Source organism: Chiloscyllium plagiosum, unplaced genomic scaffold, assembly GCF_037043375.1.
Source record: "Chiloscyllium plagiosum isolate Xiang-an unplaced genomic scaffold, Cpla_swu_hap1 HiC_scaffold_19, whole genome shotgun sequence".
Taxonomy (NCBI): domain Eukaryota; kingdom Metazoa; phylum Chordata; class Chondrichthyes; order Orectolobiformes; family Hemiscylliidae; genus Chiloscyllium; species Chiloscyllium plagiosum.
In genome coordinates this window covers 61503299-61530000 of record NW_028270157.1, presented here as the reverse complement: position 1 = coordinate 61530000, position 26702 = coordinate 61503299, and the positions used below count along the sequence as shown (strand labels likewise).

General features: G+C 40.4%; 1 protein-coding gene across 4 annotated transcripts in view; it reads left to right on the top strand.

Annotated features, from left to right (window-relative positions):
* Positions 1-26702, top strand: part of pphln1 (periphilin 1) — a 121412-nt gene that overhangs the window by 37126 nt on the left and 57584 nt on the right. For all 4 annotated transcript variants that reach the window (XM_087997447.1, XM_087997444.1, XM_087997446.1 and 1 more), the window contains exons 5-6: positions 4725-4760; positions 12371-12558. In XM_087997447.1, the coding sequence (XP_087853573.1) occupies positions 4725-4760; positions 12371-12558 (224 nt within the window). The remainder of the gene's footprint in view (positions 1-4724; positions 4761-12370; positions 12559-26702) is intronic.

Genomic DNA, 26702 nt, shown 5'->3' with positions numbered 1-26702 from the left:
AAGAGGGTGCTAAGTGCATGGAATGCCTTGCCAGAGGAGGTGGGGGAGGCAGGAACAATAGCAACGTTTAAGAGGCATCTTGACAGATAAATGAATAGGCAAAGAATAAATTCATTTCAACCAAGTACAAAATGCTTTCTAATTTAGCAAAGCATCATATGTTGGCGCATTCTTGGTGGGCCAAAGAGCGAGTTCTTGTGCTGTACTATGTTCCTTTTTGTAAAAAAAAAGATGGAGACCAAAACTGGACACCACTCTCCAGATACCATTTGCCTTCCTAATTCTTGCTGTAGCTACATGTTAGCTTTCAATAATTTAAAGTTATGCTTTTGATATCAACAGTTCCTAGTCTACATTTGTTTGTCCTACCTAAATGGATAACATCACATTTTTTCGTATTATTTTGTCTGCCATGTTCTTGCCTGCTGACTCACCGTCAATCTTCAAGCTCCAAATTCCCTTGAAGCCTCTATGCATCCTGCTCATAACTCACATTCCCACCTAGTTTTTTATCATTGGCTTGGAAATATTATGTTTGGGACCCCCATTAAAATCATTTGTGATTAACTGGACCCCAAGCATTGATCCTTGCAATAACCCACTAGTCACAGTGCCAAGCTTAGAATAGCCCAGTTATTGCGACTCATTGTTTTTTGTCTGTTAACTAATTCTGCGTCCATGCAAGTATATTACACCCAATTTCACGTGCTCTGATTTTGTTTGCTACCTCCTGCATAGGACTTTCAGGGATGAGAAAGTTCCCCTATTTGGTGGATTTTCTGCACCGATGCTTCAGAAAACCACCATTTTAAATTAATATTCCGATTTTACTGGGCCTTGTATGGGACACTCCTAACTCTACTGTGAGCCAGTGAGAGGAGGAGCTGACAGGGACTTGTGATTGCAGGTAGCAGTGACCTCAGAAGAAACAGAAACGCTCCTTCAAACATATAGTTTGGATACTTTAACTCTTCTACTCCCAGGTTTGGGGGGAGTGAATGCACTGACTTTAGAGGCAAGCTGTGTCCTGCCTCAGGCAACTGCCTGTGTGGAGTTTGCACATTCTCCCTGTGTCTGCACGGGTTTCCTCCAGGTGCTCTGGTTTCATCTCACAGTCCAAAAATGTGCAGGTTAGGTGAATTGGCCATGCTAAATTGCCCATAGTGTTAGGTGAAGGGGTAAATATAGGGGAATGGGTCTGGGTGGGTTGATTGTCGGAGGGTCGGTGTGGACTTGTTGGGCCGAAGGGCCTGTTTCCACACTGTAAATAATCTAATCTAACATCTAATGTGTTGCAGTGCTACAAGATGTGTAATTTGAGATCTTTCGTCCAGTGTACAAAAATGTAACATTTGGGAAGCCAGTCACTGTAGTACAATTTTATCGGACTTCCCATTAAAAATCTGTTGCATTCTGTGTCAAACATCAGGATAATTTGAGCCTGAACCTGGAATTAACAACTATCTTTCCAACAGCATTGCAATTGTTGAAGTCCATTTGTAGATGTCTCATTATTGCTAATGTAGAATAGTTGGTGGGGTAGTACTGAGAAGTAGCATATTTGGTGAGTCAGGACTGCATTGTTCAAAGTTGAGGAATAAAGGAGTACTGTACTCTTGTAGTGAGAATACTCAAGGGCTGGTGTGCTATCAATGGGGCTGTACTAAGGAATCTGTGTGATGTTAAAAAGACTAAATGTTGATCTGGTCCTGCATGCACTTTGAAAGGGGTACAGCACTAGGAGACAAGAATGACTGAGTGCTGCATTGCCTTGGGGTGAGTAATAAGAGAGTTCTTCCACAATATGAAATGTATTTCAGCTTGAAGTATTATAATGTCAGATAGTCCTAGTAACTAACTGCACTGTCAAAGCAGCTGTGTACCCACTTTGGCGATCCCTGGACCTATTGAAAACCTTCTGATAATTCAAATGCATTGCACCTACTAGTTTCCCCTTATTATTCTGCTAGTTACATCCTTAAGAAATTCTAACTCCATTTTTTTTTAACTCCCTCCTTTCTTAAAACAGTGGGGTTACATTTGCTACCTTTCAATCCGCAAGAGCCATTTTAGAATTCAAAATTAGGGCAAACCTTGCTGGTTGTAACCGGGGAATTTTTAAATGGCTGTTAAAGTCAGTTAAGGTGATTGTCTTATATTTAATAGGGATGGAAATGTGTTGCTGAAAAAGCGCAGCAGGTCAGGCAGCATCTAGGGAACAGGAGAATCGACATTTCGGGCATTAGCCCTTCTTCAGGAAGCCCGAAACGTCGATTCTCCTGTTCCCTAGATGCTGCCTGACCTGCTGCGCTTTTCCAGCAACACATTTCCATCTCTGATCTCCAGCATCTGCAGACCTCACTTTCTCCATTCCGATTTGTTATGTGTCCTTATATATTTAAAGCTAAGAGATTGTTGATCAGTAGGGGCATCAAGAGTCAGGAAAAGAGCAGAAAAGTGAATGTGAAAACTATCAGATCAACCATGATCCTATAGAATAGCTGTGCAGAAATTCATAGGTAGAAAACAGAGGCAGAAAGAAACAAAGGATGTGGATCAACCATCTCTCCAAAACAATTGAGTATATTTACATTGTGTGTTTGTAGTATTGGGTTCTTAAACCTTGAACATGCTATGTGCTCAAATATCCTAAGACAGTCTGTTAGTATCAACAGAATATACTATGTCCACTCGTGGCATGCATCTCCTTTGTTAAATGACCATCCAGTTAGGCTTTGATGCTGCTGACGTCTCTTGAGGATTGGTCAGGTCGATCACTTAGAACGTCTATTTATTGGTTGTCCCACATCTTAGTGCAACGAAGCAGAAGACAGTGGAGTGTCCTTAATTGGTCCTATGGCATTTTTTATGTTTCCATTCCGATTTGTTATGTGTCCTTATATATTTAAAGCTAAGAGATTGTTGATCAGTAGGGGCATCAAGAGTCAGGAAAAGAGCAGAAAAGTGAATGTGAAAACTATCAGATCAACCATGATCCTATAGAATAGCAGAGCAGGGCTTGAGAGGCTCAATGGCCTACTCCAGGTCCTATTTCCTACAGTCTTATTCAGTACGTGGACAGCAAGGCATCTAGAACTTTGGTGAATGGTGGAACTAATAGTCCATCTCTTTAACCCATTGAGCTTATATATTGAAATGAAACAGAGAAGTAAATATTGTGAATTAGAGGGATATCAGGTACAAATACAAAATTACAGAGAGGAAAGGAAAATTGGGAAAGAGCGAGAGATTAAAAACAGGCAGACAGCAAATAATTGTTTTTGAAAAACAAATTAAAAATCTTTAAGAACAATGTAATATCTGTAGGAATGAGACTCTGTTTTCCTTTTGGAATCAAGGAAGCCAAGTGGCATTCAATGAAGCTATATCTCATAAATAAAGAAGTACTTTAAAATTATTTTTAAATAACTTATTCAAACATGTTATGACACATCTCCAGGGCAGGTGAGTTCAACTGACAATTAAATTCTAAGGGATCATTGGTTTCAAGTAAGAGAGGGCAGGTTTAAAAGATGTGCAAGGCAACTTCTTTTACACAGTGGATGGTAGGTACCTGGGACATGTTCCCAGGGGATTTTGTATAAGTGGATACAATAGCATCATTTAAGAGGCATTTAGACAGACATTATGAACAGATAGGGACTAAAGGGATAAGGACCATTTGCAGGCAGATGGGTTAGTTTAGAATGGCATCATGGTTGGCACAGACATGGTGGTCCAAGGGGCCTATTCCTTTGCTGTTCTATGTTTATAAGGCACAAATGCAGCAATTTTTGGAACTCTTTGGTAAATCTCTAAGAGCTCCAACTTTCACAAGGCTAACAATACAGTGATGCAAATCAGCAGTATGTGGAGAGATTAGATTAGATTACTTACAGTGTGGAAACTGTAAGAGGTTAAATTCATTGATATCTCCCTTTTGCCACAAATGTTTGGACAATTTTCACACCAAGAACAGCATGCGCATTATGCTCCGTTTTTATTTTGTTGCCAATTTCTCCAATGGTTTCTACCCCCTGTCGGTCAATAATGTTGAGTATACCAAGGGCTCTCTCCATGGTCTCACTTGCATGCCAACTCATGGCAACCACATTTGGACATTCCCAGCAACACACTCTCAACTCCACATTTGGACGTGTGAATTATTGAGTTTCCAGAACCGAGAGAAGTTCTAAACTGGGTGCCATTAGAATGAGGGAGTATAACACTTCTGTATCACTTGTAATCTTTTGTTACCACTGATTGTATATTCGCATGCACATTAGAAACGCTCAACATTTAGCTCCTTCAAATCATTTAACCGTTTTCAGAAACGCACACTTACAACTCCAGTTTTTTGTCCAATTATTTGTATCTCTTTTCTTAGTATGATTGTGAATTAGATTAAAATTATTGGACTATTGTTGAGCCCATTAGGAATTGGTTAAGTACTGCCGAAACACATTCTTAAAGACTTTTAATTTGGCATGTCTTGAATCTGGCTTATATGTAAACACAGGCCCAAGAGTTAGAACAATAATGTGCCAAATCCTCTATCACATGTTTTCCTCTTAATCAGTTATTAATTGATTTAAAACATAATTCTTCTGTCTTCATTTTTTTTATTAATGTAATTTTCTGGACTTGCATTAGCAGAAAAAAATGCCATTATTGCATAAGTTTTAGGTCATTTTTATTTGAACAATCTTTTTTCCTTCTTATAGAGGACTGAAGACAAAGAGATATGCTATGACTGTTAGGTAAGATCTAGCTTTGTTTATTGAAACCTAAAATATTTGTGATTGTGTTCATATATTAATGAATATTATACAGATGCTTATATCTCCTTAAAATAGTGCTTACCACTGTTAGCCTTTTCAGATGGTGCAGCATTATCTTTCCAACTCTTGTTTGTTGTCAGCTGGATATTAGTATGATTTTGACAATAATTTGATAAGTTCAGATCTGTTATACTTAGTAAAAATAGATTTCAAAATCTGCTTTTTTAAAAATGGAAAGCATTGCACCCTGCCAGTTTTGGCATCCTTGAAATAGAAGCGTGAGGTGTTTATGAGAATAATGTGGTTAATTGCTCATGGCTTTGACAAATTGTAGTCTTTGTATTAATGTATTTCCAGGTGGAATTATACGGAAAATGCGAATTCTAGACATAACCACTTATCAAATTTAACTGCCTAAAGTACAAACATTGGAGCCTAAAACAAAGAAAAAGTTAACTAATTTATGCAGCTAATTTACAGAACCAGAAAAGCTGTAAGCGGAGTAGCAGCGCTGTTGGCCTAGGGTTTGTCCACTTCTGTCTGCTTTCTTGGTTTCTTTCTTTCTCTTGTCCATTTTACTTTTGTTCTTTTACTCCTTTTTACTTTTTCTCATTTAAAAGTCTTTCAGTGTCTTCAACAGGGCGAGAGTGAGGTGGCCTCCAGGCATGTACGTTACTGGTAGCTCCTCAGGGAGAGTGAGCCCTGAGGGAATTTGTGACAGCAGTAAGTGTGGGCCCAGCAGTGAGAGATGTCACCACAGTGTAATGATTGTGGGCCCAATTGTGCAGGACTCTAGGGAGTGGTGGCAGCACCTGCTTTCAAGATGGAGGCGACAGCAAGGCAGCCTCTGTGGTCGGCAGAGAAGGCGGCATCTGGGGTCGGAACGGGGATATTGGGCTTCAGCTGTGGTGAAGTGGTAGCTCTGAGCTGGTACTCCTGGCAGATGGACAGGAGCAACGGTAACATTGGCAGTGGTGAGGTAGGTCCAGTGTGGTTCTCCTGGAATGCAAGTAGCAATGATGGTGGTCTTGTAGCTGGACTCCTAGAATAGAATGTGATGCCGGGGCATTGGTGGGTTCAGAGCCCTGTCATAATTCAGTGTTAATCAGCTTGACATTGAGGCAGATGATTGATAAAATGTTTCATCCTCGAGGTCCTGTTTTTCTTAATGGTAAAATGACTAACATTTCACGGAATGACAAAGGAAGAAGCTTCAAAGACACAAGTTTACCTTGGAGTATGGCAGCATTGATGTTGCTGACTGGGAGAAGCATTTTACTACTCATTCAGAATGGCGCCATCTTGCCCATCAAGATGTGTTGTTCTTTGAATTGTGAAGTCTTAGTTATGAGGCAGAGTGGTGGCAGAGCAAGAAAGCAAAGGAAGCAAATGCTGCTTTCTGGATTCACTGCCTCCTGGCATGTCTTGCCTTATGAGATCAAAAATCTGCAGGTCCAGCATTAGCCCTTTCAGTCCGCAAAGATCCCCGCAAAGATCCATGGTAAAAACTCACCTTCTCTATGTAATCTTATATGTTTTCACTTTTCAAATGACCATCCAATTTCTTCTTAAATGTTTGGATCAGACCTGCCTCCACCACATACAGGTCATTCTGTTATAACGTGAGTCTTGTCAGCGTGAATTGGCTATAATGCAATTGACGAATTATAGACTTTTTGGATAATGCAAACTTTCTACTGAACAGGTGGCACAGTGGTTAGCACTGCTGCCTCACAGTGCCAGAGACCCGGGTTCAATTCTCGCCTCAGGCAACTGTCTATGTGGAGTTTGCACATTCTCCCCATGTCTGCGTGGGTTTCCTCCGGGTGCTCTGGTTTCCTCCCACAGTCCAAAAAAAAATGTGCAGGTTAGGTGAATTGGCCATGCTAAATTGTCTGTAGTGTTAGGTGAAGGAGTAAATGTAGGGCAATGGGTCTGGGTGGGTTGCTCTTCGGAGGGTCAGTGTGGACTTGTTGGGCCAAAGGGCCTGTTTCCACACTGTAAGTAATCTAATCTAATCAGGTATAGTGATTTCCTACATTAGCACTTTTCTATAGTGGTTTTCCATAGTGCGATTTTCTATAGTGTGAGGTTGCAGAGAAACATAACTGTTGCGTTCTAGCAGAACAACCTGTATATTCTAATGGAGCATTTCAAGTTCTAACCATTCACTGATCGAAAAGGTTTCTTCACTCATCTTGATTTTGGGAAAGTTCTATCTTTTACATGCCTCATCAAAATCTCTTGGAGTTTATGTATCTACCTTATCCAGGTTTCTATCTATTTCTGAAGGAATCCACTAGTTCGGACTGTTGTTTAAATTTGGAGTTCAATTGAAAGAACCTAAGATAGGCCAAGATGAGATTGATGGAAACACGACCATGTCGGTACTGCAGCAATTACGGTATTCAACATGATTCAAAAGAAAACTTTATAAGCTATGAAGTGGTGAGAAGGGAATGGGTGTTACTGGCCTCAACGTTGACCATAATTGCCATTGGTAAGCTACCTAACTAAAGATTGAAAATATGCAGTCACAGAACTTTGATTAGTAGCCTTAATAAGCAGGGGTATCTTCTCCTGATTGCTATCCAGTGGGCCATTTGATTAGTAAGGCTTTTCCTGAACTCTCCTTTGGATCGACGTCCGTGTCCATTCCAAATATCCTTCCATGGAGCATCTCTGGAAGTTTGCCTGTTAAAAGGCATGATGCAGATATAAGCTACTGTGCTCGCAACATTTCAAGATGTGTTGTCATTGATCGTAGAACAGATCCTGCTGGTTGCAAGACTTAGAAGTTTCACCAACATTCTAAGCCAGTTGACTTGTTGCCAGTAGACCTCTCCTTTTAAAAAATGAACAAACCTTGCATCAACCAGCATTGGGAAGGAAAGAAATGACGAACTGTCAAAATAGAAGCCACAAAAATTGAAGAGGGTATTAACAAAGGCACTGAAGGGGAAACAAATAACCCACAAAGCAACAGTGGATGACATTGCTTGGTGGCCCCCAAAGCAACAGTGGATGACATTGCTTGGTGGCCTCAACCATTGCAAAGTACAATAGCAGTAAAACATGTGATTTGAAAGCCAGCAAAACTACTTTCAGAACAATGGTTATGCCAAAACTCTCTTTTCCAAGATGAAGCTGTACAGACTTTTCCTGGAATTTAAAACTGTCAGCAGACTTTAGCCTTGTTTGGCATAAACCATCAGATGAGACGACACTCGCAATTGTGTGGGAGAAGATTTAAACAGTGAAAACTCAATGCAATAAAATAAGCAAATTGCAGAGAAGGTAAAGAGGATCTGGAAGACTTAACAAGACAGGGATGAAAAGGCAAAATAGAATCCAGTCACTGGGTAGAAAAATGAAAATATTGAGTGATGTTTCAATATCATTTTTCTATTGATGGGAGCTAACCACAATATCTGTGGACATATAAATAAGCATTCAAAAATAGTAACTCCTTGTATTTTTTTTAATCTACCTCATGAGCTTTGAAACGTTTGTCACATATTTCCAAATAAGGAATGCCACAGCCCAATGAAGCATAAAGTATCAGACGTTCATGGGCCTTAACTCCAGGGTGTCAAGTTAACTCCCCTCAGGACAACAGTTAATGCTACTATTCAAATGAAAAATAAGCGGGGGTATCTTCTCCTGATTGCTATCCAATGAGCCATTTGAGAAACTGGGAAAGTCTGGAGTTTTGGGGTGAGAATAAAAATCACACTCTTCATGATAAAATAGAATGCCAGTTGTGGAGATATGCACATTTTATGTAACCACTTGTGAGGTCTGTGGGTAGTTGTCGGGTCTGTAGAACTCTCAAAATCAGTCTGAACATGGTAGTAGAACAGAAATCAGTGCTGGCAAAAAACAAATTCCTGGAATAAATACTTCTAATCAAATAGTAGTCATGATTCGGAGATGCCGGTGTTGGACTGGGGTGTACAAAGTTAAAAATCACACAACACCAGGTTATAGTCCAACAGGTTTAATTGGAAGCACACTAGCTTTCGGAGCGATGAAGGAGTGATTCACCTGATGAAGGAGCGTCGCTCCGAAAGCTAGTGTGCTTCCAATTAAACCTGTTGGACTATAACCTGGTGTTGTGTGATTTTTAACTCTAATCAAATAGTTTTAGTTTTAATGCAGGAGTGTCTCTAAATGGAAGACCCAGTTAGATTTAGTGCATTTTTTTATTTTTACTCATAACTGACTGTAAATTGTTGTGATCCTGAGCCAGACCACCACATTGCAGTTACAAGCTAGCGAGGGACCAGTAACATTTATTTGAAAGTAGACAAAGGGTGAAATCTTTGTTAGGAATAAGAGAATAAATCCACAAGGTTCTTCAGTTTTGAACAAACAACAACAAGCTTTAATTTGCAATGTTACAATCTATAACATATGTCCACCTTTGTTCTAAAACCATGAATTAACATGGTAAATATGGAGAATAGACAATGATTGAACATTCCACCATGCATATCAAATAACAAACACAATCAAAAGAGAGTCAGCAATTCCCCCAGATCGTTTTGACAAAGTGGGCCATCAAATCTCATCAAAATTCACAAGAAATTATAATACTTTGTTTTTGCTTGAAAACTTCACTGTATCATAACTTAACTGGGAAAAGTGTGTCAATTCTTATGCCTCATATTTTGCGACAACTTGTGCAACTATATAAAGCCCCAATACACCACAAAAATGACCAATAGATGGACTATTCAGACCAAGTTTCTTCAGTAACGGTCATAAGCAGCTCTCCTTATTTCAACACACCATTTTAGCCAGGACCATGAAACAAAAAAATTTCTAATTTATGCAGCTTAAATTCAACCCCTTCAATACCCCAAATAAATGTTCAATCGCAATTAAGACAGGCAAAAGACAAATGGTTTACCACATACACTGGGTGGGGATAAAAAAGCTATAGAGAGGGTGACCAAAATTATTAAAATGATAAGTCCAGACCATACAAGGATAATCAGGATAAACTAGGAATTTGCAGACTACTAAGTCTCGCCATTGGTTGTGAAAGGATTGGAGAAAATCTGGTTCGTTTGAACAGGAATAGTCAGCATGGCTTTGTCAGAAGGAGGTCATGCCGAACAAATTTGAATATATTTTTCAAGGAGATGATCAGGTATATATATTAGGATATTGCAGCTGATGTAATTTATATACTTATTTCAGCAAAACCTTTGGCAGGAAAGTGAGAAAGCACATGGGATGTAGAGTAACTTGGCAAGATCAATTCAAAATTGTGTTTGTGGTAGGAGACAGAAAATGGTGATGGTAGAAGGCTGTTTGTGTGACAGGAGGTAGATGTTCAATGACATAACACTGGTTCGTTCTCAGTCCCTGATCATTTACACAAATCTCGAACCATGTAGACTAATGTGTGGCAGGGGGAATGGAAAACAAATTTGCTGATGACAGGAAGATTGGCTCAGTGGTTAATAATGGGGAAGAAGTTCTTCGGTTTCAGGAAGATATTGACGGGCTGGTCAGATGGGCGGATCAGTGACCTATGGATTTTAATCCTGAAAAGATTGAGGTGATGCACTTTGGACGAAGTAACAAGACAAGAGAGTACTCAGTGAATGGCAAGTTACTTGGAAGCTCAGAAGAGCAGAGGGATCTTGGGATTCTTGTCCACAGACCCCTGAAGGCAGGAGGATTGGTTAATAAGATGGTTAAGAAGGTGTATGGAGCACTTAACTTTATCACTTGAGGCAGAGATTGTATAAGCAGGGAAGGTATGTTGGAGTTGGTCAAAGCTCTGGTTAAGTGGCAGCTGAAGTACTGTGTGCAGTTCTGATTGTTTCACTGTAAGGAAGATGTGACTGCACTGGAGGAGATTCACCAGAATGTTGGAGCATTTTCACTATGATAAAATGGTGAATAGGTTGTTTTCTTTAGGGCAGAGAGGGCTGAGAAGGGACCTGACTGCGGTGTATAAGATTGAGAGGTAATGCAAGGGAGAATAAGTAGCAACTGTTCCTCTTAGTTGGAGAATCACTTACGAGGGGCATAATTTTTAAGGTGAAGGGTTAGAGTTTTAAGGGATTGGAGCAAAAAGGTTTTTACCCAAAGGGTGATGGGAACTTGGAATGCACAGTCTGGAAGGGTACTAGAGATCAAAACTCTCGTTAATTTAAAAAAAATACATCTCCCTTGAAGTGTGATAACATTCAAGGCCATGTTTTGGAAAGTAGGTTTAGTGTAGATACGTTGGCTTGATAGGCCAAAGGGTCTATAGCTGTATGACATAGTGGAAAACTATTTTTCTATCTTTTGATCATTGCAGTGATGATACATTGTTGCCTGTACAATGACACTTGTCCTTCGATTCAATGGTTGATCAGGTCTTGTACAAATTCTTTCTTTTAAACTTTCTTGAGTTTTCTGTCTTTTCCCCAACATAGAAAGAGAGAGTGGATACCATCTGTCTGCCGTCTTTGGAGTCTTTTCGTTCTCTGCTGTTTTTGCCATGTGTAACTTTTTAAACACTTGCAGGTCAACCAATTAGAGCTGTTGCCAGGCAGAAATTCCTTAACAGAAGATTTTTGGTGCTAGTCAGTCTTGAATTCTCACTCTTATTTTACTTCCAGAGAGCAATATTGTATTGCTTAATGCAGCGCAACAGTATGCAGCAACTGACTTTCAAGTTTCAGAATACTCCTGGGTTTTCAATTATGGCAACCTAACTTCCATTTCTGATTATGGTTCCAAAAAATATGTGGTCTCTTACAGACCCCTCATAGTATAGCTCCTTGACGTTTTTTGAATTCTAATGCTGCTCAGTTCCATCCAGCAGTCATTGTTTGTTGACTTTTCAACCCCACTTTCAGCTTTTGTATTCAACTTAGCTGCTGCTGCTCCTTCCCACCAACTCTAGGATTTCCTGAGCCCCAGCTGAACAGAACTGTCGAAGCGGGTTTTCCACAAGTCCTCACTACACACAACCAGTATAGTTAAGCAGCAGTTTTAACAGCAGTATCCCCTAACATGGAGTCTTTTTCTGTTTCCCCAACTGACAGTCTCACTTATCTATTCCTTTTGAACTCCTCTTCAATGACCCCAGAAGTGCACTGGGTGACCTTTTGAAAACCTTGCAACTGACCCCTCCTTTTGCTGGTCAGATTGGATGTTCCTAACGTTTTGAAACTGCCAAGTATAAGAAATGCATTGGAAATGAGTGTACCCGGAAGGTTACATTCTCAAAGAGTGCTGGAAATGGATTTCATTATGCTAAAAATACTTAAATTAATTGACAAATGCTCTGTGGAGTGAATCAAAGGGTGAGCTGTTCTAAAATGTAGGGCTTAATCAATGAATCATCTGTGATGAGGAAACTTCTATATGTAGGTATTGTGACACTTAGAGGATGTGCATCTACAAAATAATTTTTCTAGTGTTAAATGGCATTGCATTTAGAATTTGTAAGATTGAGTGATGTTGAATGCTATTGGATATTTGTGTAGGTGAGCTTATGTTTGCAAGATTTAAAATAAGTGTGGAACCGTTAAAAAAAAATGATTTAAACATAATGTTTGGTAATATTCTCACAGGGATAACTTCAGAAGAAAGAACTTCTATTCCTCTCCGCATGTTCGAGAGCGTTCTCCTCACAAAAGAGAAGCACTATACTCCAGAAGAGAATCTCCTCATAGCCGTTCTGGATCAAGTATCAGCAACAGAAGTTACTCGCCAGATAAAAACAAGCAGCCACCTTCTCATCCATCCCAGTTCAGCAAAAGTAAGTGTGTCAAAGGAGAGGATGGGCAGGGCAATTCCATTTGCAAAAATACACTTTTTAAAGCATGCTCATTTAAGTTTTTATGGAATGACCTATGGTAATATTGCAGATAATAACAGATTTCTTATGAAATATTGCAATAATTGCTAAGCAAATAGTAACGTTTGCATCATATCAGAGCAAACGTAGCTTGGAGGAAGAAGAGAATAGATTGCTTCTCACTATCCCAGTGCTTCACCTCACATTTGTGAAGTTAAATTAATATTACCTGATGGAACTTGTATCCTTGATAGTTGAAATCACAATAGTTACCATTTGGGATCTTGATGTTTGGCAGTAATGAAATGTTTGGGAAAATGTATATAGGGTATCCTGGGGAATGGTTACTAAATAAGGATCAGTAAAACTGAGGAAAACTTAATCAATATGCGCTAGTACTGAATTTCTAAATTCTCATCTCTGCCCTGCAGCACTCATTTCTTTCACTGTATTACATTCTGTTTCTGTAAACCAATTCCATTATTCAGATAGACAGGATTTCTCAAAAATCCTAATGTAGAATCTGCTAACATCTTCTTCAAATATTTCTTACTGCCTTTCCTTGGGTAATTTCAATTTTACCTTTTTTCCCCTCCCATACAGGAAAGCTTTTGCCTTTCACTGAAAAACAAGAGCTGAATTTTCACCGTGAAGGTGGAAATAGGAGGAACTCTGTTTTTGGGTCAGAAACCCATCTTTTAGGAAAACTGACTGAAGTTTAGGGTTTCATCAGGATGACTTCTTTTTTTTGTTGTCTTGATAGATACATTTCATGTCCATTAGGACCCATTTGAGCAAGAAGTGAAAGTGGGTTGGCTGAAGTGTGGATACTCATTTAGAAACCTGTCAGTAGCTATCGCTGAGGTTGCTGCTTTAAAGGGAGTGATTTGTTAACTGCACCAAAGCCCCTCACTTCACCAAAGAAAAGGCATGTGTCATAGGGAAGCCAGAAAAGGCACATTTGGGGCAGGGCAAACTCTCATGTCCAAAATCTGTCCACCCCCTTAAATGTTCCACCCACCCCTTCAAACAAAACTTCAAATTAATTTTTGAACCATCTTAATTAGTTTGAATTGGAGGAACAGTGGCATTCCCGACCTATCCACCAGTTTCTATGCTGCTCATGGTTACCAGAACCAGGCTTGATGCTTTGAAATCAGCACATCACCTGGTGTTGGTATTTAAGGGCTCCTCTCCTTCTTGGGATGCTGAAAAGTCATCGCAAGAGTACACCCTTGAGCTCTCTCGAACCTGTAGTTCAGCGACTGTTGTCTAAGTCTGAATTGAAGGATTTAAGTAATCCTTTCACATGTTCCATTTGTCCGCAGTTGCCAGTGCCAATTTGTTCTCTGGTATACAGCTCCACTGATTCTTCTTTGGACAGAACAATTTTCAATAAATGGCATCAGCATCAGAAATAGATAAAATGTTTTAAAATTGCTTCACTTAACTGCTGAACTTTTCTTTCTACAAATGTAGAGAGACAATTGAGTGGTTCTCAATTACAGTTTTCTGGTTTGAAGTAGAATGTTTAAGAGTCATGCTGTGGTTCCATTTTGGTGTGTTATTGATCGAGCTTTTAGTGATGCTAATTATATATCACTATTCTTTGTATGTCAACTTAATTTTGTTTCCATGGAAAGCATAGACTAAATTGAAATTTTCTACAAAAGCAGATTTCATCTACTGATTTAATGAAATGATGGATGCTAAATGAGAAAACCATTGAAGTTATTACTTGCTGTTAACAGTTTTAAAAAAAAGATTAACAGTAAAAAGAACTATTTCTCGTTATTTCAAGCATGATGCTCTGTGCAGTAACTTAGTTATTCTTAGTTGTTTTAAATTAATTAGTATGCTATAAGGCATATGTGGTGAGCCCACTTCCAGCAATCCTGAGCTGGCTAGCTGCATTGCAGGAGTTGACATCTACCAGTTCTCCATTCTTTCTGTTGTGTCAAGCCAGCTTCTCAAGGAGTGGTGAACCATGGTGTCGGTACTGGAACCTTTTTTTTTTAAAACAATAAGTTCAAAAGAGGTTCGCAATTTCTCCTATGCCACTTCCATTACTGTAATGCTTTTTCCATTCCAACTTGTGCCTGCCCACATCACGCTCAGCCCTACGCCCTCCCTAATGAAGTGTCCTCTCATTGTCCCCAGGCCAGTTCATAGTCCTGTTATGCCTATTCATCCAATAGACAGTGTGTTTAAAACCAATTAAATTTATCTTCAGAGTGGCATGTCTAGAATTGGTCAGAAATTATGAAAAAGCATCCACCCATAAATTTTCCTCTGCGGAGAAAAGACTGCTGTTTCTACAACCCTATAAAAGTATCATTCAGGCAAACTACTAAAATATCAGTAATGTAAGTCTCAACCGCTCCTCATAGAGTCATACAACATGCAAACTGACCCATCGGTCTAATCAGTCCATACTGAACATAACGCCAAATGAAATTGTGTGCCTAAAGTAAATTCTGTAATTCCATTACATCCAGTTAGGAATGGTGGTAGAAAGTCAAACAATGAACAAGGGTGGCATGGTGGCTCAGTGGTTAGCACTGCTGCCTCACAATGCCAAGGACTTGGGTTCGATTCCAGCCTCTGGCAACTGTCTGTGCGGAGTTTGCACATTCTCCCCGAGTCTGCTTGGGTTTCCTCCAGGTGCTCCGGCTTCCTCCCACAGTCCAACTATGTGCAGGTTAGGTCAATTGCATTGATAGCAACATTGTTGGAGAAGGAAATTCAAAGTTTATGAGAAGATTTGTAGCTCGGGTGCTCGTTGTTGTGGTTCTGTTCGCCGAGCTGGGAATTTGTGTTGCAGACGTTTCGTCCCCTGTCTAGGTGACATCCTCAGTGCTTGGGAGCCTCCTGTGAAGCGCTTCTGTGATGTTTCCTCCGGTATTTATTGTGGTTTGGCTCTGCCGCTTCCGGTTGTCAGTTCCAGCTGTCCGCTGCAGTGGCCGGTATTGGGTCCAGGTCGATGTGCTTATTGATTGAATCTGTGGATGAGTGCCATGCCTCTTGGAATTCCTTGGCTGTTCTCTATTTGGCTTGTCCAAAAATAGTAGTGTTGTCCCAGTCGAACTCATGTTGCTTGCCATCTGCATGTGTGGCTACTAAGTTTTGTGGCTAGTTGGTGTTCATGGATGCAGATCGTTAGCTGTCTTTCTGTTTGTCCTATGTAGTGTTTTTGTGCAATTGTTGCATGGGATTTTGTACACTACGTTAGTTTTGCTCATGCTGGGTATCGGGTCCTTTGTCCTGGTGAGTTGTTGTCTGAGAGTGGCTGTTGGTTTGTGTGCTGTTATAAGCCCTAGTGGTCGCAGTAGTCTGGCTGTCAGTTCAGAGATGTTCTTGATGTATGGTAACATGGCTAGTCCTTTGGGTTGGGAGAAGGAAATTGCTATTTTCTCTTTGCTATTTTCCAAAGAAACCGCCTTTGGATCTCAATAAAGTAAAAAAAAGCAACATGATTATTATTGGATACGTCATGATAACTGGCAAAGAAAGCCTGTAAACAGATACTCAAATGAGTATCTTCCGGTGGATCTACATGTTTACTTGAATTCAACAATGACCCTAACAATGGGAATAACATTAAAACCTTTTCAAAGGCCAGCCTTAATAGCTAGTTTATTTTTTGAAAACTTCTCCATCACAAAACAACAATAACACAAGGTGCTGATAGCCTGAGATATCTACACATTTATCAATTATACCATTTAACGCTTTTGTTACAGACAAATAGCGCATACACAAAAATTCCTACACAATTGAGTAACTGCGCAGTCTTAGCTTTATTTTCTTCTGTGCATGTTCTGTACATTGATGAAAAAATATTAAAACGCAAAATGAAAGACAATCCAGTGGTTAAAGTCTTCAGCACTGTTTCCTTACTGCAAAATGCAACATACAAACTTCAAAACAGAAACAAACAAAATTATACTTTAAGACACTAGTTCACATAATTTTAAAGATTAAAAAAAATTGTTTGAAGCATTTACCATCCTAACTTATGAATACTTTAAAAGGAATTTGTGAAATCAAGATGTAACTGATTTAAGAGTTAGATATGGTGGGAAGTCATTTAAAACTACATTTGTACTCATTGTAGGTGGTGTTTGCGCTGCTGGTTCCTGACGCAAAGCTCTCATGCAACCAGCAATAATCAAAATGCAAACTTATTAGAATTACTAAAACATGGCTTAAAAAATTCCCAAATGATGTTGTTATTAACAAACCCAGCAAATGTATATTTGAATTGCTGCCAAAGCATCTAATGGATCATTACAATCATTGCAAAATACGAAAAAGGACAAAATGTTCTTATTTGCAAATATTGTTCATTTAAAGAGGATAAAGAAATCTTACTTCAGCTTAAATATCATCAACTTAAATTTATAAAGTCCTTGTAATGTAGAAAAATATCCTTAGATGCTCCATAGACATATAATCTGATTGCTTTTGAGTTATGCATCTACTGTCTAATACAACAGCCTAACCATTGAATATTGTTCAGAACATTAACAAGAAAAGCATTCATTCAAACCCAATCCTGTTCTTAGCTGGCTGTCCTTAAATATACGCACACAAACATGCAAAGTCGGTGGACAATAATCTGGAGAAGGAATTGAATTTTCTCTTCTCAAGTACTTCAAGGGTTCTTATAGCATCCCCAAGTCATCCATTGAATAAATTGAGAAGATTGACCAGGAACTGAACTTGGAATCTCAGGACTTGGTGAAAGTGTGATGCAGGTCACAGTCGCATCACAGTTAAATGAACAGTGCACAGCACAAATTGAAGGCATTCAAGGTGGATGATAGAAATCCAACAGCAGCAGTACTAGAGTTAATGAATGCTTGTTGAAATTAATTTTGGATGGAGTCAGGAACAGGAGAGGCATATTCTTAAACCAGCAGTGCCTGAGGGTGACGGCACATCATACAAAGGTAGCATTTAAGTATACCATTAAGAGATTCGAGCAAAGCTGGAGACCATGGGATGCAGTAGCAAACTCCGTACTGGTTCGAGTCACACCTAGCACACAGTAACATATTTATGGTTGTAGGAGATTGATCATTTCAGTCTAAAAGCATCTGAGGAGTTGTCCTTGCTGAACATCATCGCTTCATCACTTACTTCCCTCAATCAAGGTCACAATTGTGAATTTTCACAATGACGACACGTTGTTCAACATGATTCACGGTTCCTTAGATACTGAAGCAGTCCATGCCCATAGGCAGCAAAACTTGGACAACATACAGGTTTGGGCTGATAAAAGATTGATGAAGGCAGAGTGGTAGATGTCGCCGACGTGCAAGGCAATGAACAAGGTTCCGTGTGATAGACTGGTTAGCAAGGTTAGAACAATGGCATCCAGGTGGAGCCAACCAATTGGAAATAAAATTGGCTTGAAGTAGGAGACAGAGGGTGGTGATAGAGGATTCTTTTTCACACTGGAGACCAGTGGTGTGTCGCAAGGATCAGTGTTGGTCCATTGCTTTTCATCATTTATGTAAACGATTTGGATGTGAACATAGGAGAAATGGTTAGTAAGATTGCTGGTGTTGTTGACAGTGAAGAAAATTACCTCCATTGGTCAGTGTTTTCAGTGTAGGAGTTGGGATGTTTTGTTTCAGCTGTACAGGATGATGGTTAGGCCACTTTTAGAGTACTGAATTCGATTCTGATCTCCTTACTATAGGAAAGATGTTGTTAAGCTTGAAAGGGTTCAAAACAAATTTATAAGGATGTTGCCAGGAATGGAGGTTTTCGGTGATAGGGTGACGCCAAATTGGCTGGGACTTAGGGGTGACCTTATAGAGGTTTATAAAATCAAGAGGGACACAGGATGAATAACCAGGTCTTTATCCAGGGTAGGAGTCCCAAATTACAGGGAATAGGTTTAAGGTGAGAGAGGAAAGATTTAAAAGGGACCTGAGAGGTAACTTTTTCAGAGGGTGGTGCGTGTATGGAATGAGCTGTCAGAGGAAGTGGAGGAGGCTGCTATAATTACAGCATTTAAAAGGCATCTAGGTGGGTATATGAACAGGAAGGGTTTAAAGGGATATGAGCCAAATGCTGGTAGATGGGACTTGATCAGTTTAGAATACCTGGACTGCATGGACACGTTGGATTGAAGGACCTATTTTCAAGCTATATAACTCGCGAATAACATTCAGGTCATACAACTGTAGGACAATGGCCATTTGAAACAAGGGTGAATCTAACCATCGCCTCTTGTTATTCAAAGTATTTACATTGTTGAAAGCCCCATGATCAACATTCTGGGGGTTACCATTATTCAGAAACTGAACTGGACCGGATAATTAGTGTGATTCCAACAGCAGGTCTAAGCTGGGAATTCTTTGACAACTCACCTCCTGTCTTCCCAAAGACCTCCACCATCTCCAAGGCACAAGCCAGGAGTGTGACAGAATGCTCTCCAGTTGAGGTGCATGCAGCTCCAATAACTACCCAAGAAACTTTAAAACATCCAGGACAAAGCAGCCCATTTGACTGCCACCTCATCCACCATCTTCAACATTTGTTTCCTTTATCTTGCATGCACAATGGCAGCAGAAGACACAATGCAGGAACTCACCAAAGCTCCTTTGAAACACAGTTGCTACCTGTAAGAAGATGTGCAGCTGAACAACCATCACGCAAGTTCTCCTCCAAGCCACGTGCCTTCCTGACTTGGAACTGAACTGATGTCCTTTTTTTGTGTTGGCAAAATCCTGGATGACTCTTCCTTAGAACACTTACACTGCACGGACTATCGCAGTTCAAGCAGCACCCCAGCAGTACCTTTTCATGGGCAATGAAGAACATGTAATAAATGCAGCATTGTTCACACCCCATAAATGGATGAAAAATAAATGCAAAAAATTCTTTACAGGGATTACTTTGGTAATAAAGAATGAAATAGGTATTAAAGCAAAGAAATCAGCTAGAGCAATGGAGACAATTTGAGGTCACTACACATCAGAAAAGACATCCTTAAAAAAATTAGCATTATTAATAAAACAATTTTCTGATCAACATTACTGTTTGTGGGGGCTTGCCACATACAAAATGGCTACGTATTTCCTAAATGACAAATGTGACAATACTTCAAAAGTATTTCGTTGGTTGTAAAACATGTTAAGACATCTTTGTTTTGTGAAAGGTGATTTTTATATGCTAGTTTAATCACAGAATCTCATCCATATAACAACAGTGACTATTTTTAGAGCAATTTATTATATGCATAGATTAGGATGGTCTCACAATACTAGATTTTAAAAAAGCAGTACAAAAAATTGTCTTCCTTCCAAATTTAGCTACCACACAATAAGTAAATATTCAACATGGCTCTGTGCTGTCGATACACTAATCACATTGAAATGGAAAACATTCAAACTCTTCATTTAGTAACATAAAATAATCAAAAGCAAATATCATCATTCCAACCACTTATTTTTTTCAAAATCCAGGTTGCCTGTGTTGGGTATCAAAATGTCAGACACCGATTCTTTGGATATATTGACCATATCACAGATTATCAATTGGTCTTGTCTTAGAAACAGCACTAATAATACACAATATATATTCTTTTGTAATGTCTACCTGGAGAGCTTTAAATTTCTAACTTTATATGCTGGCCTAGGTAAATAGTCGCTTTAAAAAGGTAAATTAACATATATAGTCTTTAAAGTTCATGAACTCTTTTGCTAATACCATACAATCTCATCACCATTGTCTTTTTTAAGGCAGTTAACAGTTAAGACTTTGATCTTCCTGTGGACATCTGCAGGTTCTTATATCATGCTGTTCGAACTGAATAGAAAGGTCAGGACTTCTATCAAAATCACCCATATAAATCAAGTATCCTTTGTATTCCAGGCAGACTTGGTATAATTAACATGTTTCAACAAACCAACTTCCTCAGTAAATAGATGCCTTATGGATGTAAACAGATGCTTTCTAACAAAGTGTGCCAGTATTTTTACTTTACATTAAGCCAGTAAATTGATGTACTAAAAAGTCACCAGCTGGGATTAGTACCAATGTTCTATCGTTTGTATTCTTATGGTTCAGGCAGTACTTTTAATTATGTCAGCAGTGGAATCTAAATCGTCTCAGCAATGTATCCTGCTTCAAAACAACATTAAACGTATATGCACTTCAACACTTCAATCTTGGTTAAATAAAACCATTATCGAGAAAAGTATACCTGCTTAGCTGGACTTTACTCCTAATACTCTGCAAGTATTCAAAATATGCATTTTAAATCTGTAAAGTAACAGAGCATAGTTTAATAGGAAATTTTAAAGATTTAAGATGCATTACATTGCAAAAAGAATGAGTTCAAGCAGCACTAGAGCTACCTGAGTTCTCATGGGTTAATATAATTTGTGAAAATTACACAGCTAGCTGAACAAGAAATTATCAGCTTAGGCAACTAAAGGCCTGACCACCAAAAATAAGTGATTGGAGTTAAGGATGTAGAAGCTAAAGTTGGAAAAAATTCTTTTTGTAAAGCAAATGAAGCAGAAATGGAATTGAAACGGAAGTCTGATTTGTAACTGCTGCTATCAATATTCAGATATCTTAGTCGAACATGATCCAGGAGATATTAAATTCATTTTCTCAGCGGCAGTTGGAGTGAGAGCACCTACAGCAAAGACCAGAGGCACGACGGGAAGATAAATTTAAAATATATTAAAACCTACCTCGTATATAGGCGGAGTGCACTCAGAGCAGGAGAAGACACAGGACTGCTGGATAAGTGAGGCTTTATACTTGGGCGGTTGTTTTACCCGTAACACTACTCGGCTAGCATATCCCACCTGTCCTCCTCCTCTAACCAAACAAAAAGGTTCTGTGCACCGGATGGGTAAGGTGACTAGGTTCTTTTTTTTTTAGTTTTCAGTAGTCTTGTTGGGAATTTACAATAGTGGGAATGGAGGTCAGGGCAGTTGAATGTTCCTCCTAAAGACTCTAGGAGGTAAGGATTACCACTAGTATCCCTGTTGACTGCGTATCTGTGGGAAATGCACCCAACTCCAGCTCTTGGAAAACCACGTTAGGGAACTGGAACTGGATGAGCTTCGGATCATTCAGGAGGCGGAGGGGGTTATTCAGAGGAGTTACAGGGAGGTAGTCACACCTCAGGTGAAAGAAGAAGGTAGATGGATTACCATTAGGGGACAGAAAGGGAAACAGCAAGCAGTGCAGGGATCCCCTATGGCTGTTCTCTTCAGTAACAAGTATACCGTTTAGGATACTGAAGCGGAATTGAGGGCGGGCGGGGGGGTGTGTGGACGACGACTTACTGGGGTAAGCAATGGGGCACAGGTCTCTGGCACAGAGTCTGTCCCTGTTGCTCAGAAGGAAAGAGGAGCAGAGCATTAGTCACTGGGGACTCCATTGTTAGGGGGACAGATAGGAGGTTCTTTGGGAATGGGAGAGACTCACAGTTGGTGTGTTGCCAGGGTTCGTGACGTCTCTGATTGTGTTTTCGGAATCCTAGCGGGGGAGGGGGAGCAGCCCCAAGTTGTGGTCCACATAGGCACTACCGACATAGGTAGGAAGAGAGATAAGGACTTAAGGCAGAAATTCAGAGAGCTAGGGTGGAAGCTTAGAGCTAAATCAGAATTGCCATATCTGGTTTGTTGCCTGTGCCACTTGTTAGTGAGGAGAGGAATAGGTGGCGAGAGAGGAGTTGAACACGTGGCTACAGGGATGGTGCAGGAAGGAGGGGTTTGGATTCTTGGATAATTGGGGATCTTTCTAGAGTAGGTAGGACCTCAACAAACAGGACGGTCTTCACCTGAACCAGAGAATACCACCAATATCCTGGGGGTAGGGGGGGTTGGGATTGCTAATGCACTTCAGGTGGGTTTAAACTAATTCAGCGAGGGATGGAACTGAAATTGTAGTTCAAGTATACAGGAGGTTGAGAGTAGTGAGGTCAGAACGAAGGTTGCAAGGTTGCAGGAAGGAACCAGCAAACAACAATTTGGTTTGAAGTGTTTACGTCAATGCCAGGAGCATCCAGAATAAGGTGGGTGAACTTGCAGCATGGGTTGGTAACTGGGATTTTGATGCTGTGGCCATTTCAGAGACATGGGTAGAGCAGGGATTCCTGTAGAAGGGCTCATGCCCGAAATGTCGATTCTCCTGCTACTTGGATGCTGCCTGACCTGTTGCGCTTTTCCAGCAACACATTTTCAGCTCTGATCTCTAGCATCTGCAGTCCTCACTTTCTCCTAGAGCAGGGATAGGAAGAGTTATTGTATGTTCTGGGATTTAGATGTTTCAGTAAGAACAGAGAAAATGGTAAAAGAAGGGGTGGTGTGCACTGTTAGTCAAGGACAGTATTACGGTTCAGAAAGGATGTTTTTGAAGACTTGTCTATTGAGGTAATATGGGCTCAGATTAGAAACAGGAGAGGAGAGATTACCCTGTTGGGAGTTTTCTATAGCCTCCAAATAGTTCCAGAGATGTAGAGGATAGGATAGCAAAGATGATCCTTCATTGGAGCAAGAGTGACAGGTTTGCTGTTATCGGGGACTTTCCAAATATTGACTGGGAATACTATAGTTCAAGTACTTTAGATGGGTCAGTTTTTGTCCCGTGTGAGCAGGAGGATATCCTGACACAGTATGCAGACAGGCTAACAAGGGGCGAGGCCGCATTAGCCTTGGTGTGCAGGTTCATAGCTCCTTGAAAGTAGAGTCGCAAGTAGATAGGATAGTGAAGAAGGCGTTTGGTATGCTTTCCTTTATTGGTCAGAGTATTGAGTACAGGAGTTGGGAGGTCATGTTGCGGCTGTACAGGACATTGGTTAGGCCGCTGTTGGAATATTGCGTGCATTTCTGGTCTCCTTCCTATCGGAAAGATGTTGTGAAACTTGAAAGGGTTCAGAAAAGATTTACAAGGATGTTGCCAGGGTTGGAGGATCTGCGCTACAGGGAGAGGCTGAACAGGCTGGGGCTGTTTTCCCTGGAGTGTTGGCGGCTGAGGGGTGACCTTATAGAGGTTTACAAAATTGAGGGGCATGGATAGGATAAATAGGCAAAGTCTTTTCCCTGGGGTTGGGGAGTCCAGAACTAGAGGGCATAGGTTTAGGGTGAGAAGGGAAAGATATAAAAGAGACCTAAGGGACAACTTTTTCACGCAGAGGGTGGTAAGTGTATGGAATGAGCTGCCAGAGGATGTGGTGGAGGTTGGTACAATTGCAACATTTAAGAAGCATTTGGATGGGTATATGAATAGGAAGGGTTTGGAGGAATATGGACCAGGTGCTGGCAGGTGGGACTAGATTGAGTTGGGATATCTAGTCAGCATGGACGAGTTGGACCGAAGGATCTGTTTCCATGCTGTACATCTCTATGACTCTATAATGAACCCAGCCAAGTGTTAGGTTTGGAGATAGATGAGCACTTTGGAGTTAGCATTCAAAACTAGGTTATGTTTACTTTAGTGATGGAAAGGGATAGGTATATACCACATGGCAAGAGTAATAGCCGGGGAAAGGCAATTACAATGCGATTAGGCAAGATTTAGGATGCATAGGATGGGGAAGGAAATTGCGGGGGATGGGCACAATTGAAATGTGGAGCTTATTCAAAGATCAGCTACTGCAGGATATGTGGTTTATAAGGAAGTTGAATCTCTTGTCAAGAGGAAGAAGGAGGCTTATGTTAGAATGAGATGTGATGGCTCAATTAAGGAATTTTGAGTTACGGGTTAGCCAGGAAAGACCTAAAGAAAGAGCTAAGAAGAGCCAGGAGGGGTCATGAAAAGTCATTGGCAGATAGGATCAAGAAAAAATCTTAAGGCTTTCTGTAGGTATATCAGGAATATAAGAATGACTAAAGTAAGATTAGGGCCAATCAAGGATAGTAGTGGGAAGCTGCGTGGAGTCAGAGGGGAAGCGCAAAATGAATACTTTTCGTCAGTATTCACACAGAAAAAAGACAATGTGGTCGAGGAGAATACGGCGATACAGGATGCTAGACTAAATGGGATTGAGGTTCCAAAGGCGGAGGTGATAGCTATTCTGAAAAGTGTTAAAATAGATAAGTCCCCTGGGCCAGATGGGATTTATCCTCGGATTCTCTGGGAAGCCAGGGAGAAGATTGCTGAACCTTTGGCTTTGATCTTTGTCATCATTGTCTACTGGAGTAGTGCCAGAAGACTGGAGGACAGCAAATGTTGTTCCCTTGTTCAAGAAGGGGAGTAGAGGCAACCCTCGAAATTATAGACCCCTGGGCCTTATTTTTGATTGTGGGAAAAGTGTTGGAAAGGATTATAAGAGAGAGGATTAATAATCCACCAGAGATGAATAAATTGATTAGGGATAGTCAACACTGTTTTGTGAAGGGGAGGTCATGCCTCACAAACCTTACTGAGTTCTTTGAGAAGGTGACCAAACAGGTGGATGAGGGTAAAGTTGATGTGGTGTATATGGATTTGAGTAAGGCGTTTGATAAGACTCCCCACTTTAGGCTATTGCACGAGATACAGAGGCATGGCATTGAGGGTGATTTAGCAGCTTGGACCAGAAATTGGCGAGCTGAAAGATGATAGAGGGTCACCACCTGGAGTTCACTTACTAGTGGTGTCCTGCAAGGATCTGTTTTCGGTCCACTGTTGTTTGTCATTTTTATAAATGACCTGGATGAGGGCATAAAAGGATGGGTAAGTAAATTTGCAGATGACACTACGATCGGTAGAGTTGTGGAGAGTAACCTACAACCTAGATGTCGGTTACAGAGGGACATAGATAAGCTGCAGAGCTGGGCTGAGAGGTGGCAAATGGAGTTTAATACAGAAAAGCATGAGAAGATTCACTTTGGAAGGAGCAACAGGAATGCAGAGTACTGGGCGAATAGTAAAATACTTGGTAGTGTAGATGAGCAGGAGATCAGTGTCCAGTTACATCGATCCTTAAAAGTTGCCACTCAGGTTGATAGGGTTGTTAAGGCGGCATACAGTGTGTTAGCTTTTATTGGTAGAGATATTGAGTTTTGGAATCATAAGGTCATTCTGCAGCTGTACAAAACTCTGGTGCAGCCACACTTTGAGCATTGCATACAATTCTAGTCACTGCATTATAGGAAGGATGTGGAAGCTTTGGAAAGGGTTCAGAGGAGATTTACTCGGATGTTGCCTGTTGTGGAGAAAAGGCTGAGGGACTCGAGGCTGTTTTTGTTAGAAGGTTGAGAGGCGACTTAATTGAGACATACAAGATGAGGGTTACATAGGGTGGACAGTGAGAGTCTTTTTCCTTGGATGCCGATGGCTAGCAAGAGGAGACGTAGCTTTAAATTGAGGGTGATAGATATAGGACAGATGTCAGAGGTAGTTTCTTTACTCACTGCCTGCAACAGTAGTAGACTCACCAACATTAATGGCATTTAAATGGTCATTGGATAGGCATATGGACGAGAATGGAATAGTGTAGGTTTGATGGGCTTCAGATTGATTTCACAGGTCGACGTAACATCAATGCCAAAGGGCCTGTACTATGCTGTAATGTTCTATGACTTTTTACCTTCAACTGTCCTTTCAGCAGATTCCTGTTTTTGGTATCCCACCGTGTGCATTATTATGCTGCCCGACATGTTCAGGCCTTTCATTATGTCCTATTTTCGATTTTTGAAAATTTGGTCTCTCGACTGAGCTGCTCTTGCATTTCCCCTCATGCATTCTCATCTTTCATCCTCACCAACTCCCATATCATCTCAATACAGTCTGAACAAACTCATGTCCCTCCAGCCAGACCCCTAGGCCTGTCATAAACTCAATGCCAACTCATGCCTCTTTCATGCCCATTCATCTAGTATACACTGTGAACATAATAGATGAGTCATGTAGTAACATTGCCAAGAGATCACAGAAAGAACAATTTATTATACAATAAATAGGGCTAAACAATCCCACAACAAATGAATCAGACGTAAATGTTGATATCCTTCTTGTACAATGCATAAATGTCCATCTGTATAGAATCCCTACAGTGTGGAAACAGGCCCTTTGGCCCAACAAGTCCATATCGACCCTCTAAAGAGTAACCCACCGCGACCCATCCCCCTTCCCTATAT